At 35.4% G+C, this 22,640-nt stretch overlaps 1 protein-coding gene across 1 annotated transcript in view; it reads right to left on the reverse strand.

Annotated features, from left to right (window-relative positions):
- SYT10 (synaptotagmin 10) overlaps positions 1–22,640 on the reverse strand; it is a 54,028-nt gene that overhangs the window by 18,662 nt on the left and 12,726 nt on the right. The window contains exon 3 of the mRNA XM_008704447.1: positions 8,811–9,378. Within this exon, the coding sequence (XP_008702669.1) occupies positions 8,811–9,378 (568 nt within the window). The remainder of the gene's footprint in view (positions 1–8,810; positions 9,379–22,640) is intronic.

The raw sequence follows: 22,640 nt of genomic DNA on the forward strand, positions 1-22,640 counted from the left end.
AGATTTAATAGGATTATACATTTTAAAGGCCTTAAACACATATTTTTGTCATAAGTATATTAAAAATTTCTTTAATTCAAATTATGTAAGTATTTTGAGATTTCAACCCTGTAAGCCAAAAGTTGAACTTCCATGTTAAAAAAAATTCAGTTCTTTTTATTTCTTTTTAGTATATTCCAAACATGGTAACACTCCAACATAATTCAAGACAAGGAACACTGAATTAAGAGTTAAAGATTTAAAATTTAGTTCTGGATCTTCTGTTAATCAGCTGGGTGAGCCTAAATGATTTTTTTTAGAACACCCCAAGCCTTCATTTTCTAAACTATAAAATTAAAGGATTACACTTGAACTGTCTAGCAATTCTAAAATAATATGACCACATGATCTAGACATGACTGTTGTCAAAATCCTACTCCAAATATACTCTAGAATTTTAAAATTAATATGAAAAGACTTCTGACCTATTACAAGTCTCATGCACTTTACTCCGAGCAAAAGATCACAGGTCAATATTTAAGATGTATTGATTTTATTTGTATACAATTCTCCCAACTTAGGTATTTTATTAGAAAGCTAAAAGTAACAAGTTGGAGAGGTAAGGAATGCAGGAAGCATGTATACTTATAATGAGATGAAACAGTGTAATAGAAGAGCTCTGGACAGAAATAAAAATCTGCTTAAATTTATTATAACTAATGGCCATAAAGATCACTACTATTAAGAAAAGGTTAAATTATTCAGTACATCTTACTTAAAAAACAGGGACATGCATAGTGTTTTTTATGAGTGTTTCTATTTTAAATTTTTAAAGTAAGAAATTGGGCACATAAATATGTTTTAAAACCTGTAATATTAACATAGAATTTTCCAGATGACTCTAAATACATGATGTATTATTCCTGTCTGAAATCTTGATTTTTAAGAGCCAGGAATTCTGACTTTTTCAATTGTGATGAAATGTGAAATTCCATTTTAAGGAGTTCTTTGAAATTCTCTGTGTATAAAGATCAGAGGATTTTAGCATGGCCATGGTTCTTTCTCACTTTCTGTGGTTGAAGGCCTTGTCTTACTATCAAAGGACTAAAGGTAATGAACACACAGAATATCTCAGACACATGGCAAAGTCCAAGAAGGTTATAAGAAATTAAACTATAATCAGTAATTCTTTGTTGTTGTTGTTGTTGTTGCCCTTTAGGTTATCAGTCAGGGATCTAGGAGGAAACAGATGGCAAACACAAACTAGACTAATTCCAGAGGGCTTGATGAATGTACTATCCAGAGATGTGAGCAGAGGTAGGAAAACCACAAAGGAGGGTACAGCACCGGGCACTGGTAACAGGGGAGGCTGTGATGACCCCTAGGTCTGAAAGGGTAGGGGGACAGCTACCTGGACTCAGAAGGAAAAAGCGGTGAAAAGAAAAGGCTGCTTTGAGAGGAACTGTTTCCTCAGGAGAAGGACACAGCCAGCCTGAGGCAATCTCTCAGAGAAGGACGAGAGAATCCAAATCCAAATGACATCTCCTGCTGCCCTAACATCTCTTGCCAAAACCCAGAGAATAGTGTCTGTGGCTTAACAGGCCAGCACCCCGAGGTACCAAACAGCATGGAAGATGGTAGCGAGTGAACCTGAAGGGACACACGGAGCACATCTAGCATCTTTAGCTCCTGAAGGTTTATAAGATGCACATACTAAGCACGTGTACAGGTGGGTAAAGGAACAAAGAGGAGAAGCGTTCGGTGTAAAAGGAAGAGTCAGGTTAGACTGCAGATGAGGGGCATGCAATGTGACATTATGAGTATATACTTCATAAAAAAATTATATACTCACTGAATCACAGTACGCAGTAACAAAAAAGATTTAAATAAACTCTTACACAAAACTTTCCACCCTACATAGAAAAGCATACCACCTAAAACTATCTCCTACCATAATAATAGGACATAACTGTTTTTTAGCACCAAGATCTTTATTCCTGTTTAATATGTAAGCTACATCAACAACAACCAAAACCATATTCTGATGATAGCATTCTGTAAGACTCCTTGGCAGCTAACATACAGTAAGCACTGACAAATGCCTGGCTCTGCTAAGCATTTATCTTATTTACTCTATTCAACAAACTAGGATTTGCCTTCTCATAATCCCTGTTTTACAGATAAGGGAATCAAGGTTTAGAGAGATTTTGTAATGTGCTCAAAGCCACAGAGACAAGTGACACAGCAGGGATGCAAAGCTTGTTAGTTTGTCCCAAAGCCTAAGATCTTCAGTGATCAGGCTACAGGGCCAGATAGCCAGATAGGGAGAGGGTAATGGGGTAAGTAGGGATGAGGGGAGGCAGAGGAGAAGGGCAGAGAGGGAGAGACCCAAGGGTGACAGGAAAGTTAGATGGCATTATAATCTTTACAAGTCAAGCAAGGTAGGAATTGAAGTTGGAAATTATGTGAATGCAGTGAATTTAGGCCAAAAAAAAAATCATTTTGCTTTTTGAACAACCCCAAACACTATGACTAAAATATGGTCAGCTACCAATTTTTGACTGGTATTTTTTCAATGATTCAAAATATCTTACTGTGCTTACCCAGCAATTCTCTATTTATTTAAAAAGTGTAGCATCAGTGCTGAATTAAGACTAAAACTGGTGACATCAATTTAAGTTTTAGATATGCATTAACTTTTTTTGTTTCGTGAAACAAAATGCTGTAACCAATATTATAGGAATCTACCGCTTAAACTGATAATAAAAGGCTAATTTAATTGTTGTGGGCTATTTTAAAGCTAATTTGCCTACAGTCTTTCATGTGAAATGCAAAGGCAGTCAAAACAGAACACTGAAGCCTTGTTCTCTAAATGTACATAGATGAGATTTAACTTTCAAAATTATATAAAAAACTATGCTGATTTATTGAATACCAAATATTCATGAGACAAAGTTCCTTTTCTTTTTTTCCCCCTTTTCCCCCATTTGCCCATTACTCCACTCCCCTCCTCTCTGGCAACTACCAGTTTGGTGTTTTTATGGGTCTGTTCCTGCTTTTTATAGTCTATGATAGACTCTATTATTTTGAGCTTAATTTTAATTTGATTTTATATTGCAACATAGGTACTTGCTATAAATTCTTGCAAGATGACTGAAAGAACTTGTAGATACTAAGTTTGTAGAATTTATTTGCATCATTTGAGTTAATAGTCAATTAGGGGTGGCCCATTAGCAGATGTGATATCTGTGACACTCCAAGGTCAGGTTTAGTGCAGGGATGAAAGAGAACATTAGGAATGCGTAAGAAGGAGCCGGTCAGTGTTCACTGACCCCATTTGCAGGCCTAGGACTGTGATATTGCTTGCTGCACCCCGAAGGTTGAGCTAGACGGCCCCTGACCAAAAGTTTACTCTCTACTGCCTTGCCTTCCACCACACTTTTTTCTTTAGAATGAAGTTGGAATTTTGCCACTCTTTAAAATGCTATTGGATAACAAATTATTCCAGAGTTAACAAATTTTAAAAGAGAATTGATAGCTAAATGCAAAAAACCAAACCAAAACAAAATAAAAAACAGTATTATTTTGATCCTGGAATACATCCGGGATGATCACGGGAAAAATTAAAAATATATCATGAGAAACAAGAAAACAAATAAAAAAAAATTTTTAAAAACATTTAAAGATATTTTGGTACTGGATATTAAAAGGCATTACTTCAAACTCAAGCTCAGCTAGTACATTCAGTATTCTGGTTGGTACAACGAACAAAATAGTTTCTTTGTATTTGGCATGTCAAGGTCTACTTTTTCAAACTTGATAGATCCTTAGTTAAAAGATAATAGATTCAAGTACTTTAAAGCTGTAAACCAGGTCAATGTGGTTATGTGCATACACTCTTTTTTCCTGTGAGAGTTCTTAAGTGTCTAGAACATCACTGGTGCTGAAAAAATGTTCATTGATTAGATGAGTACATAAATATGTAAAATAGAGTTAGTTCTATTCAAAAAAAGAAAAGCTTTTCTTTAGCTAACTATACTTTCAATGGCTTCTTGAGTGTGCATGAGATCACTACATTCAAATACTTAAAATACATTAGTCTTTGTAACAAGTGACTTCTTGAAAAAAGTTAATTAAAAATTTGAAAAATATACTTACGTAGCTTAAAAAGAAATGTATATAAAGCAATATGTTGCAAATCATTCCTTTTCTATGTTCATCTAGTTTCTACCATTTTTGCCAATAGGTAACTACTACTGTTAGATTCTTGTGTGTCCTTAAATAGATATAACCAAATATGAATATATATTTCTTTCTCATTACAAAAATAGTGGCATAGGGTACACAGTCTTCTTCAATGTGATTTTTCCCTATGTTGGGAGATATTTCTCTACTAGTGCAAGCAATGACTGGCTTGCCATATTTCTGGTATATAGTGGGATGACCCTTAAAGTGAAAATTAATTTTTTGCAAAGAATAAAGACATACCTTTTATTTCCTTTTTTCTCAACTTTTCTTTTTTATTCCCAATCTTGAATTTTAAAAACCTTGCTAATTTCTGATAAAAATATTAATACTTCTTGTATAGAAATAATTAGTAATGAAATTACAAATACAAAAGATGTGACTTTTGTTTCAACCTGATAGGATTTTGGACAATAAAATATTCCTGCTTCATTTTGCATATGGATTTATGCCACACACTGAATAAATTTTTAATTTAAATTTTTTTACAGAAAGTGGTTGATGTTCACAAATAGAACTAAGCATATATTTATTAATTTGTAAACAACAGGGCACAAGACTGCATTGTTTTCCCCCCTCTGGTAGTGGCAGATTTATACTTACATTCGGACACTTGACCTTCTATGAAAATTTGCTACATTAGTTTATTCAACAAGTATTTACTGATTAATTACGAACTGCTCATATATGCTGTGAAGAATACAAGCGATGTAGAAGATGATTTCTGTCTTCCAGCTTAGAGGCAAGAGGAAGACATAAGACATCTACTTGGAGAATGTTTAAATGAATGCCACAGATGGCACTTCCACTGGCAGATGTTAGCTTCTTTCCATCTCCATTGCTACCAGCCTCAGCCAGTCTATTTCATCTAATCTAGGCTGCCATGTTAGACTCCCACCTGACCCCTACATTTCATAAGCACCCACTCCCACCCAGGGTACACACAATGCCATGGTAGGTAACGGCTCCAGTAGCTTCACTCTCCTGATAGAAACGAAATAAATATAAGCCTCTATATCAATAAAATGCTTATTGATTGTAGTTTAAATAGAACATTCTACTTTTGGTTCCCTTGAGTCCCTTCTTCATCTCATATTCCCAAACTCACAAGCCTACTATTTTCCCTCCGAAAATGTTCTAGAACTTGCTTTCTTCTTCCTCATGCTGTTTTTCTCTTCAAGAAACGTCCCTCTCCTTTTTTCAGAATTCTGTCATCCTCATATGGTGATCTTTTATACTATATTCATATTAGACATAATCTGTATGAGAGAGAGAGCAAATGTGTGTGTGTGAGCAAGACCACATTTGTGGAAGTTATCAGGAAGATATTATATAGTATTATTTATATATTAGCATATACTTTACTTCTTTACTTGTTTCTTCTATTAGACTAAAGTTCTTGACCAAAACTTGTATTTTACTGGTCTTTATTTCCACTTTAGAACAAAGTATAAGCTTTGTACATAGAAGGTTCTCAGTAAATCCTTATGTAATCAAATTGAAGTTATTTGAACCCAATGCTGTAGAAAAAAAAAATCAATTCCATTTAATGAACTGGCCTAAGAAGATTTTTTGAATAAGGCCTTGGACAAGACTTTGGATACATGGGGAAAAAAACTGTGACAGAGACTCTATGATAAAAATTTGTTGGAATGAGACACAAAATAATTAAAAACAACAATCACAAGAAAGTAGCAACTCTGATTTCCATAGAGTTCTATTTTTAATAATTATATCATTGGCCTGAAGAAGTAAGAAGAGGTCCATGGCATTTCTATCAATATGATAGTAAAGCAGGACTTTATGATACTAAAGAAATTAATTAAACATTAAAGATATATCAACTATTTCAAGTTGATGACAAAATTTTTTGACTAAATTTTAGAATTTTTAAGTTGGAGGTTTGCAGTATATAAAGGTACTCTTTTAAAAAACTCATACATGGTTAGTTCAAATAAGAACCTTAAATTGTAAGAATAGCTTCAGATCTATGTTTAACTAGTTATTTATGCGTATTTGTCATTAGTGTCTCCTGATATAAAGAGAGCTAATCTTTTAATTCAAATATATGTTTTATCTGTTACATAAATTCTTTTAAATCTATGTTCACATAGTTGGATCACCTTTGCAGGTTTCTACAAAACTTGGGTAAGTGAAGATATATGACTACAATTTTTTTTTTATTTCTTTCCTTTCTTTCTCCCTCTCTGGGGAAAACTCTACATTTCTGTATGAAATTAAATGTGTAAGTTAAAATGTGTAAGAAAAGATAGTTTCTTAAGCAAACTTCAACCCACATTTTTTCACTTTATTAATCTGAAATATAAAATTGCTTAATTATTTTTCAAAAGCTGAAGAGAAGCTTGACTTAAACATTACACTAACCATAAAGATGATGCTGGTGTATATTGTGAGCTTTGGTGTCACAGTCAAGAAATTTAGGCTTCATTACTATCTTCCCAACAGAAAAGCCATAAGCCGTATCTAGAACAATGTGTGGCTCAATGTTCCAGTTACAGAGCAGTGTCATTTGGCTAGAATAATTTCATAATATATTTTATTATCTACCGACTTCTTTTTGTATCCAGAATATTGAAATGAAAATATCTATAGATGTACTCAGAATAAAGACACCCCCAAAGGTGGCCATATCCTAATTTCTTGAATCTGTGAATATGTTACCTACATGGCAAAAGGGACTTTGCAGATGTGATTAATATTATTATGAACTTTGAGATGGGGACATTATCTTAGATTACCCACATGGGCCCCAGAACATGTTTCAAAACAATTTTTTTGCATCCCCATTACTTAGAACATGCCAAACCCATAGTAGGCACTTAGCAACTATTTGTTGAATGAATAAAAGAAGGAATAATATAAGATTGGGGAACCAAGAAAGAAATAACCTAACAACTAATTAATTATTATCTGTATTTGTAGAATTCTAGAAGGTGTCATACTTTTTAAAACAGTAAAAATCACTGGTCACCATTTTTTTCCCTGTAGGAATAGAAGTAATAAGGTGAAAAACACCATGAAATCAAAAGAGCCCCAATGTACCTTTGAAATATGATCCAGTTTGAAAATTTCTTCTTTGTTCCCTAGAAATGTGGAAACTGTGGAATAAAAACCTAACAACTGAAAATGTTATGATGATGCAATGCAACAAATTGGAAGTATAAAATTTTAAGTTACCTTATCCATCTAATAATTATAATGAAAATATAATTGACCCCAAATACTGATTTTAATTAGTAAAACACTGATGGAAGAAAAATAAAAAAGGAATTACTTTGAATTAAAATATGTTTCAGATTTTTAAAATAATCCCTTATCTGTATTAAAAACCGCTACATTTTAAGCTTATAAATTTTGGTAAAATTTGGACAAAAGATGGTAAATACATAAAGACAATCTGGTGGTAAAAAATTAAATGACTCCATTGAAAAATCAAGAAATCAGGGGTGCCTGGGTGGCTCAGTCGGCTAAGCATCCCACTCTTGATTTCTGCTCAGGTCATGACCTCGGGAACATGAGATCAAGTCCCATGTTGGGCCTGTGCTGAGTGCGGAGTCTGTTTAAGATTCTCCTTTTCCCCTGTCCCTTTGCCCCTCCCCCTCTGGCTCCCTCTTAAAAAACAAAACAAAACAAAACAAACAAAACAAAACAAAACAAAACAAACAAATCAAAACAATTCTGCAATCTAACCTAAGCAACCAGTTCTCTAGTTCCAATTCCATAATTCCGTCCTAGACACATAATCTCAAATAAAACAAATTTATGCAACAAAGAACACAACAATTTTTAGTATAACAAAATTTATGCCTAACACAATGTCCAACAATAAGAGAATGGTTAGGTAATAGATCATATATTTAAACATCACACACTAAAACAAATGTAGCATGAAAGAAAATCAGTGTGGAAATTTTTAAACTTAGTTTGATCTCAATAATTTTAAAACATGTATAGAAAAAATTTAGAAAGCAATATGCCATAATATTACACATAATTGGTAGCATTATAGAGTATTTTAATTTTGTACTGCTTTTTACTGTTTTCCAAATTTTAATTGTTAAAGTTATTACTTTATATTCAGAGAAAGTGTTTTGCAATGAAAAAGAAAAATTCTAATATAAACCATCACTTATAATCATTCAACATTTCAAATTTTGTAATCATGTTTGTTTCATGAAAGCCTCTGTAGGAATGGGCTGCTTTAAACTCAACCAAGGGCTTTTCAAAATAGCATCAAAGTACATTTTAGGTTTGATCTGAGGAACAAAATCTTCCTAAATAATGAAAGTCAATATGAACTATGAGGTGGTTACAAATAAATATTTTATAAGAGAAAATACCTACTATTTTTGGTAACTTAAAGAGCTATTTTTAAATTTATATAATCACTAGAATTGTGTTAGGTGCCTGAATTATTATTATTTATTTAATCAAATCCTACCTTTGCAGGTTCTTAGCATATAAATTATATAACTTTGTAAATTTACTCCAATAAGCTGGGTGATAGTTTTCTATACCACTGCAGGTCAAATAAAAACCAATATATTGGCGGAATTCTTACTTACTGTGGTAGCACAATGAATATCTTTCCACACTGTGGCTTCCCTGGAGAGATCAGAGACTTCAAACAAATTATCAAGAATCACTTCCCCAATCATGTCATGTCTAGAAAATCTGTCAAAATCATATACACTGAAATGTAGGTTTCGGTTGCTTAGTTGATCATATGCTACAGGAAATTGAAAAGTTTCATCAAATAGAGGATTTAAAGTCTTTCTGTGGACACGGGTCTGAAATTTCTTTTTCCTATCTGGAAGAAGATACATCTTCACATAAGGGTCAGAAGTGCCTGTGAAGTCTTTAGCAGGGAGATCTAAGGCTTTGATGATTTTAACAACTAGAAGTTCATTTTCATAGTCATACTGGAGGGTGAAGTTAAGTTTCCCACAGGTTTTAATATCTTCTTGCCTGTTGCCCTCAGAGTCAACTGATTTCTGTTTGTAGAGCTCTGGTTTTATCCTCCCAATGCTGGTTGTTGTTTCTCCTCTTTGTAAAGCGGGTTCTGTGCCCATGCTAAAATCAACACTGGAAACCTGCATTTGCCTTGGTAGGTGTCTCCTGAAGGAATTGTGGCTGTACATACACACACACACACACACACACAAAATAATTTAGGAAGATCATTTTGATGACAACATTATATGGTGGCATATAAACTTTCCCCCACACCCAGGATAATGAAAGCATTTCATTTGTATCAATAGACAGGCAGACACACACACACACACACAATCAAAGAGCTACTTTTGAAAAACGGGAGAAATGCAATATTCAAAGGAAAAGGCTTCTAAAATGATAGAAGCACCTGAAACACTCAAATGTACATTTTTTATGAGCTTTTGGAATTTTGTACTCTCAATCACAAGCATATAATTACATACAATTGTAAAAAAACGTGATTACCAACAAAGTTTAGTAATTCCACAAAATACCATGAATCATCAATCACCTGGTTATATCTAGCTGTAAGTCTTATGTAGACAAATCATTCACATGGCTGGTTTCTTTATATCTGCATATTTGTGTCTCATGAATCTCATGTTTACTGACTACTCCATTACAATAAAAAACATAAGTCCACCTATTCTTATACTGTGTTAATTATTTCTAATACTTAAGATAACTAAATGAATATTTACTCGTAAAAAGAATATATAGTGGTGACAGCCAAAATTAGTACATTTTTCTTTTTTCAACATGGAGTGGGCTTCAGAAATCCTGAGGATTAAAAAATGTAGAGTTTTAGAATTTGGGGCCAACATAATAGAGTGTTTTAGAATTCAAACTGACTTTCCTATTATCACTGTTACTATTCATCTAGTCAACATTTCCAGAACACTGGCTATATCAACTAACCAGTACCTTGTAAATGTGGCTTGCACTAAGACCTGCTTCTCTTCTACCTCCTCTGTGATTTCTGGCAGGAACCATATCAATTTATGTGACTACTCGATGCTTAGTCCCAGGTCTTTTGCTCTTTATTCTCCTTGGTCTCTCCATCAGACTAATCATTTCTCGGACTATAACTGTCATCTTAAATCTGATGGTTCTCTGCATATATCTCAGATATATAAACCTCTAGTTCCATATTTCTATATCTCTAAGGCAGATTTCTAAATGGTTATCTTAATTTTGCTCCAAATTCAAGCAAAATCATTATTTTCTGCCTTTTACTCCCAAACTGGTGCTCCCTTCCACAATCTTAGAAAATAGCTCTAACATTTTTACCAGCCAATTATGCTTGGAAGCCTGCATTATGCTTTTGAATCACTTTCCTTTATTCATGAGATTTACTCAATTTTCTAAATCTTGTTGATGTTTGCTTTGAAACATCCCATACACTTGTCCATTCTGTTTCATTTCCATTGCTACTTAGTCAAGATCCTCATCGCCTAATACTTGGCTTTCTATACTAGCCTTTGGCTGGTTTTCCTTCTTTCAGCTCTCTCTTATACTTAATATCTGTCTAGCACTTACTTCAAAATCCTGTACTCATTTCTGTTGTTTATTACATCAGGTCCACATTATTTTTTTACAGCAAACACTAAGTAATACTGAGGACATTGCTTAATGTCCATTACTGAGGACTAATACTTGATTCATTGATGCACACATAAGGACTGATTTAAGAGGGATAAAAAAGTAGTGATAGCCAGGAGTAAAATACCTAGCTAAGATACCATTTGAGAAGTAGTTTGAGGAGCTGAGCATGTTGAACCTAGAAAGGACAGGAATCTGACTTCTAATATCTGAAGGACTGTCATGGCAGAATTAGTAAGAATCAGTGGACTTCAGTTTAATATAAGGGGACATTTAAAAATATCTAGAGCTGTCCAAAATGGTGAAGTGATGAACTTCCACAAACATAAAGGGGACATTTAAAAATATCTAGAGCTGTCCAAAATGGTGAAGTAATGAACTTCCACAAACATAAAATATAAAATATAGAAACAAAGGTTAGATGTTGAAGGAAAAGGTTTCTGCCTTAGGTGAGATGCTAGACTTCTAAGTGTTTTCTCCCACTTAATTTCCATGATTCTCTATCATTCTGTGATTCTTTAATAATTTTATTCAAGATGTTATTATTTCTATTAATTAAATATAATTTTATTATGCAAACTTTAAATTATGTAAAATCAGAATTATAATCTGACATGTTCCAAATTCATTCTCTTACATTGAATTGGCTTATTTTCTATTAATTGGACTGAAATACAAAAAAAGTATTTTTTTGTGTGTGTGGCACTTTCCATATTTCCTTTTCTTGTTGTTGTTTCAAGTATTTATTTATATTCTAGTTAGTTAACATACAGTGAAATATTGGTTTCAGGAAAAGAGTTTATTCATCACTTACGTATAATCCCTAGTGCTCATCACAAGTGCCCACCTTAATGCCTATCACCCATTTAGCCCATCTGGCCACCCAACTCCTCTCCAGCAACTCTCAGTTTGTTCTCAATAGTTAAGAGTCTTTTATGGTTTGCCTCCTTCTCTTTTTTTTTTCTCTTCCTTCCCCTATGGACATATGTTTTGTTTCTTAAATTCCACGTATGAGTGAAATCATATGGTATTTGTCTTTCTCTGACATTTCTCTTAGCATAATACACTCTAGCTCTGTCCACGTCATTGAAATGGCAAGATTTCATTCTCTTTCATGGCTGAGTAACATTCCATTGTGTGTGTGTGTGTACCACATCTTCTTTACCCATTCATCAGTTGACAGTCATTTGGGCTCTTTCCATAATTTGGTTATTGTTGATAATGCTGCTATAAACATTGGGGTGCATGTGTCCCTTCAAAATAATATTTTTGTATCCCTTGGATAAATACTTAGTAGTATAACTGGTGAGTCATAGGGTATTTCTATTTTTGACTTTTTGAGGAACCTCCATGCTGTTTTCTAGAGTGGCTGCACCAGTTTGCATTCCCACCAGCAGTGTAAGAGGGTTCCTCTTTCTCCGCATCCTCACCAACATCTGTTCTTTCCTGAGTTGTTTATTTTAGCCATTCTGACAGGTGTGAGGTGATATCGCATTGTAGTTTTGATTTGTATTTGCCTGATGATGAGTGATGCTGAGCATCTTTTCATGTGTCTGTTAGCCATCTGTATGTTTTCTTTGGAAAAATGACTATTCATATCTTTTGCTCATTTCTTAGCTGGATTATTTGGGGTTTTTTGGGTGTTGAGTTTGATAAGTTCTTTATAAATTTTGGATACTAACCCTTTATCAGATATGTCATTTGCAAATATCTTCTCCCACTCTGAAGGCTGCTCTTAAATTTTGTTGATTTTTTTCCTTTGCTGTGCAGAATCTGTATCTTGTTGAAGTCCCTATAGTTCATTTTTACCTTTGTTTCCCTTGCTTCCAGAGATGTATCTAGCAAGAATTTGCTATGGCTGATGTCAAAGAGGGTGCTGCCTGTGTTTTAATCTAGGATTTTGATGGTTTCCTGTTTCACATTTAGGTCTTTCATCCATTTCTAATTTATTTTTGTGTATGGTGTAAGGAAGTGGTCCAGTTTCATTCTTCTGCATGTTGCTGTCCAGTTTTCCCAAAGCCGTTTGTTGAAGAGACCATCTTTTTTCAATCAGATATTCTTTCCTGCTTTGTCAAAGATTAGTTGACCATATAGTTGTGGGTCCATTTCTGGGTTTCTTTTCTGTTCCACTGATCTACGTGTCTGTTTTTGTGCCAGTACTGCCTTGATCATTACACCTTTGTAATAGAGCTTGAAGTCTGGAATTTGATGCCTCCAGCTTTGCTTTTCTTTTTCAAGATTGCTTTAGCTATTCAGGGTCTTTTGTGGTTTCATATTAATTTTAGGATTGTTTGTTCTAGCTGTGTGGAAAATGTTGGTGATATTTTGTTAGGGATTGCAATAAATGTATAGATTGCTTTGGGTAGTATAGACATTTTAACAATATTTGTTAAATATGAGCATGGAATATTTTTCTATTTCTTTGTGTCTTTCTCAATTTCTTTTATAAGTGTTCTATAGTTTTCAGAGTTCAGATCCTTCACCTCTTTGGTTAGGTTTATTCCTAGGGTCTTATGGTTTTTGGTGCAACTGTAAATGGGATCGATTCTTTGATTTCTCTTTCTGCTGCTTCATTATTGGTGTATAAAAATGCAACAAACTTTTGTACATTGATTTTGTATCCTGTGCCTTTATTGAATTCGTGTATCAGATCTAGCAATTTTTTGGTGGAGGCTTTGGTTTTTCTACATAAGTATCATGTTGTCTGCGAATAGTGAAAGTTTGACTTCTTCCCTGCTGATTTGGATACGTTTTCTGTTTGTTGTCTAATTGCTGAGGCTAGGACACTAAACAACTATTTAAATATCATAGAAATGGTACAGCTAATACCATTCTAATTCCTGATATTCCTTAGCACTAATCTGATAATGGACTACCTTTTATTTCTTTAAGCCTGTGTATCTATTCTTGATATACAGGATTAGGGGCTTAAATTAGGGACAGGCAACCATTAGAGAGTATTTAGGAAAGTAAGAAGAATTTTAAAAGGAATACAAGTTCAGACCAACCATAGTACAAATCTCACTCCCTTCACTTGCCAGTTGCATGACTCTGGGCAGGGCCTCTCAGGCTTCAGTCTGGAAAATGGGTGTAATGGTATTACCACGCCATAATGTGTGGTGCAAATTACGTGAAATGATGCATGCCAAACATTCAGCCCTTTGCCTGGCATATAGTAAATACTCAACAATACTAGCTATTAATGACAATAAAAATGATGATGTAAATTTTAAAAAATAATAAAGGAATAAAAGTAATATATGTTGTGAATTATGAAAGGGTCTAGTATAACTTAGTTCTATATTCAGTTTACCTAAGAGATTAGGATATTTTGTTAAATAATTTAATATTTCTGACCAAATCACTTTCACTTATATAAGATTTTTAAAGAAAAATTTTATAAACAATATCCCCCCAAAGGTAAATTCCTTATTTTTATAGATTGATTCCATTCACACTCACTTATACTTTTCAATATCATAAAATTTTAATCTTCTATCCTCTCCCTAAAAATCAGTAATTTCTTTCTTATGTCTCTGAATATAACTATACAGCTGTAAAGCCCCTCCAGGAGGAATCAAAGAGTAGTAATGTTTTTGTTCTAGTAAGCTAGTGCCCTAATTATAGGGTAAATAGTGTATATTCTAAGTCATAATTTAGCTAGTCAGTTAGGAGAAGCTTTAATTATTACAATGCTAAGCTACTGCCATGACAAAACAGATCTTTTTCTTCTTGTTCCCCCCACTCCACAAGCCCCTTTTCTTTTTCTCTTTTGGAATGACATGGTAAGTGGCTAGTCTCACACAAATATACAACCAATCAAAGTATACTCCACTTGATTATTACTGATCTCATTCTTACCCTTCAAACCTAGAAGGGCAGCACCCAAGTACTTCTCCAGGTAGGAAGGAAAAACTTTCCCTATCCTACCTGGAACATTTGACAGTAGCTGGAGTCAAAATTACTTGATGCCATAGGAATAACATGCATCAACATGGTGATTTTTCAGATACTTATTACCAACAGATCCTTTCCTTCAAACAAAATCAGAAGCCATAAGTTGACTATGTAAAGACAGAGCTGTTCTGGTTGTTGTGTGGGTAGAGTCCTGAAATCTCACTGGAAACCAAGCCAACTTTTCTCTACTACCCAAAAGAAGGTGCTTGAAGATCATAACACTGAGGTGAGGTGGGAAAAGGGCTGACCTGGAAATCAGACAGTTTGCTCCCAGCTTCCCCATGAAGTGAGAGCCACTTTGGGCAAGTCACTTAACTTGTTTGAGCTATATTGTCCTTATCTATAAAACAGTCTTTTCACAGTGTGAAGACCAAATGAGATATTAAATAAGACAACTTTGAAAACCATAACTTCTCATACTAGGTAACTGTTATTATCATTAGAATTCAGGACACAAGGAGCTGAAGTGCAAATACCATAATGAATTCTCTGGTTTTGACCATCGCAAGCCTAGGGTGGTTGTTCGGGGGTACACAGGTGGCACAGAGTCATTCCTGTGTGAGCATGTCCTGGGCCACAGCCCTGGATAACACTGGCCCTCTAATTCACTCACTTCTTAGCACCTAGCAGTTCTCTTTTCCTTAAATGGGAAAACTTTATATGCTCCTCCTCTTAGCTGCAGTGTCTTTTTTTTTTTTTGAGATTTTACTTATTTATTTGACACAGAGAGAGAGCACAAGTAGGCAGATAGGCAGACAGAGGCAGAAGGAGAACTACGCTCCCGACTGAGCAGAGAGCCCAATGCGGGGCTCGATCCCAAGACCCTGGCATTGTAACCTGAGCCAAAGGCAGATGCTTAACCAACTGAGCCATTCAGGCATTTCTTATTGCAGTGTCTTTACCATCTGTCAAGCTTACCTTAGATATTGCTTGAGAATTCAGAGGAGAAACAAAAATATATTTAGCAGCATTTTATTGATTTATTCAATATGTTTATAAGGAATTCATCTCTCCTTGTTTTTATTAGTAATGAACTTTTTATCAGAAACTATCAGCATATATTAGAAGTTATAGGGGCGCCTGGGTGGCACAGCGGTTAAGCGTCTGCCTTCGGCTCAGGGCGTGATCCCGGTGTTATGGGATCGAGCCCCACATCAGGCTCTTCTGCTATGAGCCTGCTTCTTCCTCTCCCACTCCCCCTGCTTGTGTTCCCTCTCTCGCTGGCTGTCTCTATATCTGTCGAATAAATAAATAAGATCTTAAAAAAAAAAAAAAGAAGTTATAGCCCCATTTCACAGTTAAGAAGACTTAAATAGTAAGACTAAATCAAGTTTGTGGTAAACTAAGTTTTCATCTTTGTTTCCTGTTTTCTTCTATTCAATTTGAAACAAGAACATTCAATACACAAAAATCTCAGCAAAAAAACCCCCACGCAAACAAATACATGTAGTGCCAAGCCTAACCAAGGCAAGGCACTGCATATATGAAGGCAGACTGAGTTCTATAATATGTCACAGTGCATTTTTAAAAATAAAAATTGGACATCAGCAAAATCCTCTATATCCTTCATTTCTTCTTTGAATGTTATTGCTCAGCAGAAACATGTTTTTTCTCTAAGGACATGGTTTCCTCTGTGTCCCTCTCATGTGGTGGCTGATAATTGTTCCCCACAGTTCCTGTTCCACTAGCCTGGAGGTGGGGCAGTTGTGCATTCATCTTGTTCCCCATTGTCGCTCTGACACCATTCTCCCTTCATCCACGTCTACCAGCCCTGAAGCTCAAGTCAGCAAGTCACATTTCCATTATTACTTATTGTTAGTCATCTATTGATTAATAAATAACTCCTTTTAAAGTCTTCATTATTTTCATTTCCTGGTTCACTAACACTCTTTGATAGTGTTTTTGTTCTAATTTCTAGCAATGCACATGTTTCTTTCCACCTTGTGGCCTCTAGGTTCTTTGAACTCCCGTCCTGCAATGATGCCCTTTACTTACTGAAATTACTACCATGTACATAGATTTTATCATCATTAGCTACAAACTCTCCACAACCCCAATGTCATGCATACTTCTTTCTGATCAACATCTCTTATCTTTTTAGCTCAGACCCTCTTATACCCCTCAGACAACCTTTCCAATTTACCAGAACCTCCAATCTGTGACTGTGCCACCATTTCATAATCCCTACTTCCCTGATATCATTTCCCTCTCATTATCCAGCTTTAATTTCCTGGCTAATCATTAGTGTAACTCTCAGGGACACATCCCCAATTCTCTGTTTCTCTCTACCTTCTTAGTTGCAGGACAAAAAAAAACTGCAGCTCTGGTTGAATTCAAGCCTCCATCATCTCCACACCTGCACACATGCAGGTAGAATGCAATTGGAGAAAAACATAAAATAACTGTCACTGTTCCACTTTAAGTTCATGACCACATTTCTCATGTAAACCCTAATGCAGCACAGTAATCCCTTCTCCCTCTCAATCTCCTAGATTTGCAAGACCATTTCACACCTTCTCAGCTTTCTACAAACCTCCATCACCCTTCTTCCTCATGCTAAGTCTCAGTTAATGACCTAGTTTTCCATTTCACTCAGAAAAATTGAAGCAAGGAGCAGAAACCTTCCACAGACACCATCTCATCAACCCTCTTACCAGCATCTGTAACCCATATATTTTGCCTTAAAGACACTCCCTCCATTTATATATTAAATCCCATTTTCTCTAATGTCACCTTCAAGAATATCCCCTCTGATTCTTGCATTATTATCCTCCCTCTCCATTGGATCACTACTATCAGCATAAAAGCACACCGTTGTTCCTCCTATCTTAAAGAAAACCTCATACCACTTCCTCTCTCTGTACTACTCTGTTTCTCTGACACATTTGTAGCAAAACTCCTTGAAAGAGTTGAGGACAGTCTGTTCACTGTCCAATTTGTTTCCTTCTATTCTATTTAAACATACTCTAATTAGCTTTACATCTGCTCAACTCCACCATAACCACTCTTGGAAATATGAACAATGTCTCCCCTGCATTGTTAAACTCACAGGGCAATTTACAGTCTTCATCCCAGCCAGCCTTACAAGGGTCACTTAACAATCTCTCCCTGTTGTTTACATACACTCTTCACTTGGCTTCCAAGTTATACCCTCCTGGCTTTTCTCCTATTTTACTAGTCTCTACTCAGTCTGCAAACTGATGTCTGCAAACAGTGTATTGAAATTACTTGTTTTCACATTGGTCTTCCATTCCTCAACCCTTTTGCTAGCCGGTGGTCTTTATAAAGGCAGAGACTATGTATTATTAATCTTTTCATGAATTTCATACTAACATATACTGGGATTCAGGAAATGTTTGTTGGAGTTTGTATTAAAATAATTTACCCTAGGGGGTACCTGGGTAGTGCTGTGCATTAAGGGTCGGACTTTAGGATTTGGTTCAGGTCGTGATCTTAGGGTCCTCAGATCAAGCCACTTGTCAGGGCTCAGCACTGAGTGTGGAGCCTTGAGATTCTCTCTCCCTCTCCCTCTGCCCCTCCCACTCGTGCTCTCTCTCGATATAAAATAAATACATAAATCTTTAAAAAAATCATTTACTGGGCACCTGGGTGACTCTGTCAGTTAAGCATCTGCCTTTGGCTCAGGTCATGATCTTAGAGTCCTGGGATAGAGTCCCCTATCGGGCTCCCTGCTCAGCGGGGAGTCTGCTTCTCCTTTTCCCTCTGTCCTTCCCCCATGCTTGTGCACTCTCTCTCTCGCTCTCTCTCTTTCAAACAAATAAAATCTTAAAAAAAAATCATTTACCCTAATACTTCTGTTGCTAATGAAATCAAACATCCCAAGAATGATTTATATTATAAAGGAGGGCCCAGTCAATTTATTAGTGTTTATAAAGAGGAGATGGTATTTATCAGGGCCAGAAAACAAACTCTCCAAGTTTGATTTTATTTTATAAGGTTTTGTCTCTGACCTTGGTACAAATAGACATCCCATTTCAGAAAAGAAGTTGGTGTTTTTATTGAAAACATGTTTCATGAAAAGGCTTATTTAACCATGTCAAGCACCTGCACAGCATGTTTCATGAGATTTTAATTCGAAGAGATAGATCTCAGGTCCTCACAGTTTTGGGTAAGTGTGCTTCTTGATATCCTAGCTAGGTATATATCTTTTAAACTCTCCCTTTGTGTAACATCTTGCTTTCTATTCCTTACAGTGCCCTGCAATGGATAATTGCAGTTTTTGCTATCTTTTCAGAGGAATTTAATTTTAAAAAAAATCTCTTAAACTGTACAATCCAGTTTTATGTATTTTTACATAATTCTTTCATTTCTCTTATGTGATGATTTAAAAAATTACTTTTCTAAGCAACCATAGCTTCTTGTAAATCCAAGCACACGTATTAGTCAATGATTTCTTCCCGTGGACATTCTCTTCCTTTTGTTCATGTTGAATTGGCTCTGCCTTAGGTTTCCTAATTATTTTTCAGTAGGTACTTAGAATCCTCTCTAACAGTGGCTAACCTACATAATTCCTCATCCTCAACAAATTATTTTGCCACTTATTATTTTCACCTCTTCTGGGCACCATTAGTGAATGCACAGAAAATTGGTTCTCATACTCATCCTGGGAATATTACCATCATTAACCTCTCTCTAATATGGGCAGTTTATCTCACCACCTGATGCTGTTATTGAAGGAGCAAAGTGAAGTGGAGAGATTGCCAATCAATCAAAAGCATCACTTGATGCTTATTAGGTACCTATACAGTGATAGAAATTAGGAATGCCGAAAAGTAGGCTGCACAGCCTTGTTCTCTGAGAACTTAGCATTGAGTCTAGCAAGTAGCTAATGGCTCAATATTAGGACAATAAATAATTGCTAGATTACCACTATGGCTTTAAATAATAAAAGATAATAGCTTATAATTGGGCAGAGAAAGTAGACTCTCCGATGTATTTTCCTTAAACATCTTATAGTAGATAAACAGGTCACCATTCTAGATGTGGGAAGCAATACAAGCAAAAGCACAGACACGGAGAGGTGAGGTCTACAGGAGGATAGTAAAAAGACCAAGCATTCCTCTTGTTGGCAATCATAAAATATCCATTTGGATAGATAGATGAGGTCCCCAAATTCATTTATTTTTTTAAAAACCAACAAATATAGCCTGAGTTCCTACAGTATTTTGTCTAGGTGTCAAGAGCAATACCAAAGTGAATTTGGCAGATTTTCTGCCTAAGAAAGCAACACAGAGCTATGTGTGTGGGGGAATATGGAATTAAAATGCTTGAATGGTAGCTTGGTATCATCAGATTGTAATGGTTCAAGGCAGGCTTTGCAAAGACTTAGGCTACACTTGCAATGATTTGAAGTGTCACAGTGCTTTTTATAAGGGATCTTAGATTCTTCTACAGCTTCTCTCAGGCTTTTGTCTTTTGTTTGTTGTTTGCTCTTTCCTGATTTTTATCATGCCTTAACTATTATATTAGTTTCCAAATAGATGTCTTTTTCTAGATGTCTTTTCCAAATGTCTGTCCTATAAGCTATTGCCAAATTAATTTTTCTAAAACACAGCTCTTTATACAAGGGACTCTTCTGCGGCAAATATTTTTTGACAGCACAGAACTTGAACATCCTGGCCATGATTTCAAGGCCTCTCATACTTTGATTCCAGCCAACTCTCTCTTCTTCCTTTACTCCTCAACTAAATTCTGTTTTCTGATCAAGGTATTTTACCTGCTGTTTTCATGGCAACATTTCCTATTCTATGTCTTTTTGCATAAAATGTTTCCATCTGGGATGCTCACCTTCTCCCAATTGCCATTCATGTGAATTCTTAGTCTCCTTTAGCCTCTGCTTAATGGACCTTCTCTCAGCCTCATGCTGAAAATAATTCTTCTGTTCTCAGAATTCCACATTCCCCACCACAGTTTGCACTTATAATTCCTTATATTGAAGTTGGTCTTACGTGTCTTATCTTCGCATAATGTTGTAAATTTTTTTTCAGCTTCCTTGGATTTGCAGAGTGGATGGAGTATGCATAATACCTGATGATGCCCATTAGTAAGTATCTACTGAATAAGACTACTGGATGAACGAACAATCAATCAAGACACAGGCTAGAAGAATGTTACTAATGAAGCAACACATGGAAGCCTCCTGGCTGTTTGGCCTCTGGCAGGCTGATGGGGCCAAATGTCCAGGAACTTGGAAAGGAAGATGAGAACTTGGAAAATGTGCCAGTTTCCAGCAACGCTGTTAAGTTCTGGAACAATCAAAATGTTATGAAATTATAGAGACAAATAAAGCTTTAAAGGGTAAGATGTTTGTCATCTACTGTCTGAACCAAGTCAAAGTGAGTCCTAATGGCAGACTGGAGCTGACATAGCCTAATGAGGTGATGAAATCAATTAAAGTTAAATTAATTATGTGTGTGTGTGCATGTGTGTGTGTATGTGTGTGGTTTGATTTTGCTACGTTTCAGTGAAAAGTTAAGATTTGAGCAGAATAATCTGATTTATGATAATGTACCTTTGATCTCTGTGTCCAAGTGGGCTGCATAATGAACTCAGCAGTTTCCTCCTCCTTCTATATAAGGTAATTTCTAGTATGATGAAGAAATTAATGTAGATGAGGGGTTTTAAGAACTAGATATAATCAAGTTTTCTGCAAGGGATTCCTTTCAGTGCCAAAGAGATTAAAATCATGACTCTGGTCATTCATAATAACCACTTACAATTTTAGATTTCTGAGTAGAATGAACAGGAAGATACCCTTATTTTTCATCGGTCCTCAGCAGACTTTGTAACCAACATCTTTGATTTCAGAGAACTATATCCCCTGGGCTTTGATGCTTAAAATGTGAAACCATCAATGGGGATAAATTTGAATTCTAACTTTCGTCAGCTGCATGACTTTAGGCAAATTTTTAAATCTCTCTGAGCTTGGGTTAACTCACAAGTAATGCGAATAATTAATAATACTGACTTCATGCCGGTTGGTAGAGGGTTAGCAGGAAGGGTGCCCGGCACAGTGGTTAAATTGCAAGTGCTCAAAAATAATTCTTTCTTTCTTCCTTTCCTAGCCACTCATATAAACAAGGAAATTCAAAGAGGCAGATGCAATGATATCGAAGTTCTAGCAAAACTTTGAATTTCTATTCCACTTTTTCTCTTAGAAAATACGAGATATGTATAATTCAATCTTTAAGTTTTTTTTTAAGATTGAGAGAAAAATCGTCCTTATGTAGGGTGCACTTATCAGTTAAAGGAGCTGAATAATTCTGGATGCTAAGCTCACTGATGTACATAGCTGCTGCTACTATTTAAAAAAAGTTTTGTAAATTAATTGAACATTTTTACCCTAAAATGTCTGTGCGCCTTTAAGGCTTTATTTTCACAAAAATATATTTTTCTTTTATAGTTAACGCAATTTGAAATACACTATAGCAAAATACTTTCATTCGAGCAATCTTTTGCTGATGTTTCCAAGCGGAGTTAAAATGTATCTCCACAAAGAGGCCTCCCTTTAGCCTCCTTTTGTGTACGCTCTTCACTACGCTCATGACATTCACCAGAACTCTGGCAGAGCTTATCACACTGCCCCGTGTAAGAGTTTGGTCTCTGTGGTTTCAAATAACATTTTCTAGGGGTTCCATGTTGATGGTGTAGTTACTAAACAACTGTAGACTAAACATTAGTCCCTGTTAGTCAATTTTGACTGTGAAATTCTAGATGATTTCATGACAGACATTGCCAATGGCTGTTTTCTCGATATTTATCGGTTGACTTAAACTAAATCGAAAGACTGCAACTAGCAACTATCCAGCCAAGATATT

This window comes from Ursus maritimus, unplaced genomic scaffold (genome assembly GCF_017311325.1).
Source record: "Ursus maritimus isolate PB19 unplaced genomic scaffold, ASM1731132v1 scaffold_26, whole genome shotgun sequence".
In the NCBI taxonomy this organism is placed as follows: domain Eukaryota; kingdom Metazoa; phylum Chordata; class Mammalia; order Carnivora; family Ursidae; genus Ursus; species Ursus maritimus.